The 3,699-nt window shown below is 52.2% G+C and overlaps 2 protein-coding genes across 2 annotated transcripts in view; both read right to left on the bottom strand.

Annotated features, from left to right (window-relative positions):
- LOC103620411 (lysophosphatidic acid receptor 2-like) overlaps positions 1–3,699 on the bottom strand; it is a gene marked incomplete at both ends in the record, with an annotated part of 6,214 nt that continues 2,515 nt past the window's right edge. Inside the window, one exon of the mRNA XM_017741186.1 lies at positions 1–140. Within this exon, the coding sequence (XP_017596675.1) occupies positions 1–140 (140 nt within the window). The remainder of the gene's footprint in view (positions 141–3,699) is intronic.
- On the bottom strand, positions 147–2,676 carry LOC108448418. The gene is made up of 2 exons (XM_017741189.1): positions 1,739–2,676; positions 147–1,553 (listed from the first exon to the last, which is right to left on the bottom strand). Exons 1-2 carry the CDS (start codon positions 2,554–2,556, stop codon positions 1,466–1,468), a joined length of 906 nt encoding a protein of 301 aa, XP_017596678.1. The 5' UTR covers positions 2,557–2,676; the 3' UTR covers positions 147–1,465.

Genomic DNA, 3,699 nt, shown 5'->3' with positions numbered 1-3,699 from the left:
GACGACGGCGTTGATCAGCGAGTTGACCTCGGCCAGCAGCAGCACGTACTTCTCCACGGCCAGCACGTCACAGCTCTGGCAACCCAGCCCGTCCAGCAGCAGCACCACCTGGCCCGGCGTCCAGCAGATCACGAAGGCACCTGGAAAAAGCGGGAAGAGAAAGGGAAAAGTGGGGAATTGGAGGGGTTGGGGTGGGATTTGTGGGCGTAAGGAAGAGACCGGCGGCCATGTTCCATCCCAAAGAATTCCATGGGATCCCTGGGGTGAGTCTTTGAGGGAAAAGAGGGAAAAGGGATGGAAAAAAGATCCAGGAGATCCCAAAGGCAGCTGGAAAAGTGGGAAAAGAGGGGAAAAGTGGGAATTGGAGGGGTTGGGATGGAATTTGCGGGGCTAACGAAGAAGCCGGCAACGACGCGTTGGGTGCTTCCAACCCAAAGAATTCCATGGGATCCCTGTGGGGATCTTTGAGGGAAAAGAGATGGAAAAACATCCAGGAGATCCCGAAGGCAGCTGGAAAAGCGGGAAAAGAGGGGAAAAGTGGGGAATTGGAGGGGTTGGGATGGAATTTGTGGGCGTAAGGAAGAGACCGGCGGCCATGTTCCATCCCAAAGAATTCCATGGGATTCCTGGGGTGAGTCTTTGAGGGAAAAGAGATGGGAAAACATCCAGAAGATCCCAAAGGAAGCTGGAAAAGGCAGCTGGAAAAGAGGGAAAAAGTGGGAATTGGAGGGGTTGGGATGGAATTTGTGGGCATAAGGAAGCAGCCGGCAGCGACATTCAAACCCAACAAATTCCATGGGATCCCTGTGGGGATCTTTGAGGGAAAAGAGATGGAAAAACATCCAGGAGATCCCGAAGACAGCTGGAAAAGTGGGAAAAGAGGGGAAAAGTGGGAACTGAGGGGTTGGGGTGGAATTTGTGGGCGTAAGGAAGAGACCGGCGGCCATGTTCCATCCCAAAGCGTTCCATGGGATCCCTGGGTGAGTCTTTGAGGGAAAAGAGGGAAAAGGGATGGAAAAAAGATCCAGGAGATCCCAAAGGCAGCTGGAAAAGCGGGAAAAGAGGGGAAAAGTGGGAATTGGAGGTGTTGGGATGGAATTTGCGGGGCTAACGAAGAAGCCGGCAACGACGCGTTGGGTGCTTCCAACCCAAAGAATTCCATGGGATCCCTGTGGGGATCTTTGAGGGAAAAGAGATGGAAAAACATCCAGGAGATCCCGAAGGCAGCTGGAAAAGCGGGAAGAGAAAGGGAAAAGTGGGAATTGGAGGGGTTGGGGTGGGATTTGTGGGCGTAAGGAAGAGACCGGCGGCCATGTTCCGTCCCAAAGCGTTCCATGGGATCCCCGGGGTGAGTCTTTGAGGGAAAAGGGATGGAAAAACATCCAGAAGATCCCAAAGGCAGCTGGAAAAGTGGGAAAAGAGGGGAAAAGTGGGAATTGGAGGGGTTGGGATGGAATTTGTGGGACTAACGAAGCAGCCGACAGCGATGATCTAACCCAAAGAATTCCATGGGATCCCTGTGGGGATCTTTGAGGGAAAAGAGATGGAAAAACATCCAGGAGATCCCGAAGGCAGCTGGAAAAGCGGGAAGAGAAAGGGAAAAGTGGGAATTGGAGGGGTTGGGGTGGGATTTGTGGGCGTAAGGAAGAGACCGGCGGCCATGTTCCGTCCCAAAGCGTTCCATGGGATCCCTGGGGTGAGTCTTTGAGGGAAAAGAGGGAAAAGGGATGGAAAAAACATCCAGGAGATCCCGAAGGCAGCGGGAAAAGCGGGAAAAGAGGGGAAAAGTGGGAATTGGAGGGGTTGGGATGGAATTTGTGGGACTAACGAAGCAGCCGACAGCGATGATCTAACCCAAAGAATTCCATGGGATCCCTGTGGGGATCTTTGAGGGAAAAGAGATGGAAAAACATCCAGGAGATCCCGAAGGCAGCTGGAAAAGCGGGAAGAGAAAGGGAAAAGTGGGAATTGGAGGGGTTGGGATGGAATTTGTGGGACTAACGAAGCAGCCGACAGCGATGATCTAACCCAAAGAATTCCATGGGATCCCTGTGGGGATCTTTGAGGGAAAAGAGATGGAAAAACATCCAGGAGATCCCGAAGGCAGCTGGAAAAGCGGGAAGAGAAAGGGAAAAGTGGGAATTGGAGGGGTTGGGGTGGGATTTGTGGGCGTAAGGAAGAGACCGGCGGCCATGTTCCGTCCCAAAGCGTTCCATGGGATCCCTGGGGTGAGTCTTTGAGGGAAAAGAGGGAAAAGGGATGGAAAAAACATCCAGGAGATCCCGAAGGCAGCTGGAAAAGCGGGAAGAGAAAGGGAAAAGTGGGGAATTGGAGGGGTTGGGGTGGGATTTGTGGGCGTAAGGAAGAGACCGGCGGCCATGTTCCGTCCCAAAGAATTCCATGGGATTCCTGGGGTGAGTCTTTGAGGGAAAAGAGATGGAAAAACATCCAGGAGATCCCGAAGGCAGCTGGAAAAGCGGGAAGAGAAAGGGAAAAGTGGGGAATTGGAGGGGTTGGGGTGGGATTTGTGGGCGTAAGGAAGAGACCTGCGGCCATGTTCCGTCCCAAAGCGTTCCATGGGATCCCCTGGGTGAGTCTTTGAGGGAAAAGAGGGAAAAGGGATGGAAAAAAGATCCAGGAGATCCCAAAGGCAGCTGGAAAAGCGGGAAAAGAGGGGAAAAGTGGGCCCTCCAGCTGCCACCCCACCCCCAAGCCAATTAATTAACCCCGCTAATTACCCCTCTAATGACCCACCCACTTAATCAACCCCGAATTAAGCACCCACCAAGACTGATGGTGACCAACCCAATTAATTAACTCTAATTACCCCCTCTAAAGACCCACCGAGGATGATGGGGAGCAACCTGCTTAATTAACCGCGCTAATTACCCCTCTAATGACCCACCCACTTAATCAACCCCGAATTAAGCACCCACCAAGACTGATGGTGACCAACCCAATTAATTAACTCTAATTACCCCCTCTAAAGACCCATCGAGGATGATGGGGAGCAACCTGCTTAATTAACCGCGCTAATTACCCCTCTAATGACCCGCCCACTTAATTATCCCTAAATTACCACCCAACGAACTAGCCACCGAGGATGATGGTGACCAACCTGCTTAATTGCCCTACTTACCCCCTCTAATGACCCACCCAACCCAATTAACGCCTAATTAACTACCCACTGAGGATGATGGTGACCAACCCACTTAATTAACACCTCTAATGACCCACTCGACCCAATTAACCCCTAATTAACCCTAAATTACTCCCTAATGAACCACCCACCCGAGGTGATGGTGACCAACTCCTCTAACAAGCCACCCAACCCAATTAAGCCCTAATTAACCCCTAATTACCCCTAATTAACTGCCCACCCAGGATGATGGTGACCGTCTTGACCAGCCCCACCATGGTTTGGCAGTGGCACGGGTGGCGGCCTGGGTAATGACCCCTAATTACCCCTAATTAACCACCCACCCAGGATGATGGAGACCAACCTCTCTAACAACTCACCCAACCCAATTAACCCCTAATTAACCCTAATGACCCCTAATGACACCCACCCAAGATAATGGTGACCGTCTTGACCAGCCCCACCATGGTGTCGTGGTGGCGTGGGTGGGCGCCCGTGTAATGACCCCTAATCACCCCTAATTACCCCGAATTAGCCACCCACCCAAGACAATGGTGACC

Source organism: Corvus brachyrhynchos, unplaced genomic scaffold (genome assembly GCF_000691975.1).
Source record: "Corvus brachyrhynchos isolate BGI_N302 unplaced genomic scaffold, ASM69197v1 scaffold118, whole genome shotgun sequence".
NCBI classification, from domain to species: domain Eukaryota; kingdom Metazoa; phylum Chordata; class Aves; order Passeriformes; family Corvidae; genus Corvus; species Corvus brachyrhynchos.
This window is presented reverse-complemented; position numbering and strand designations above follow the sequence as displayed.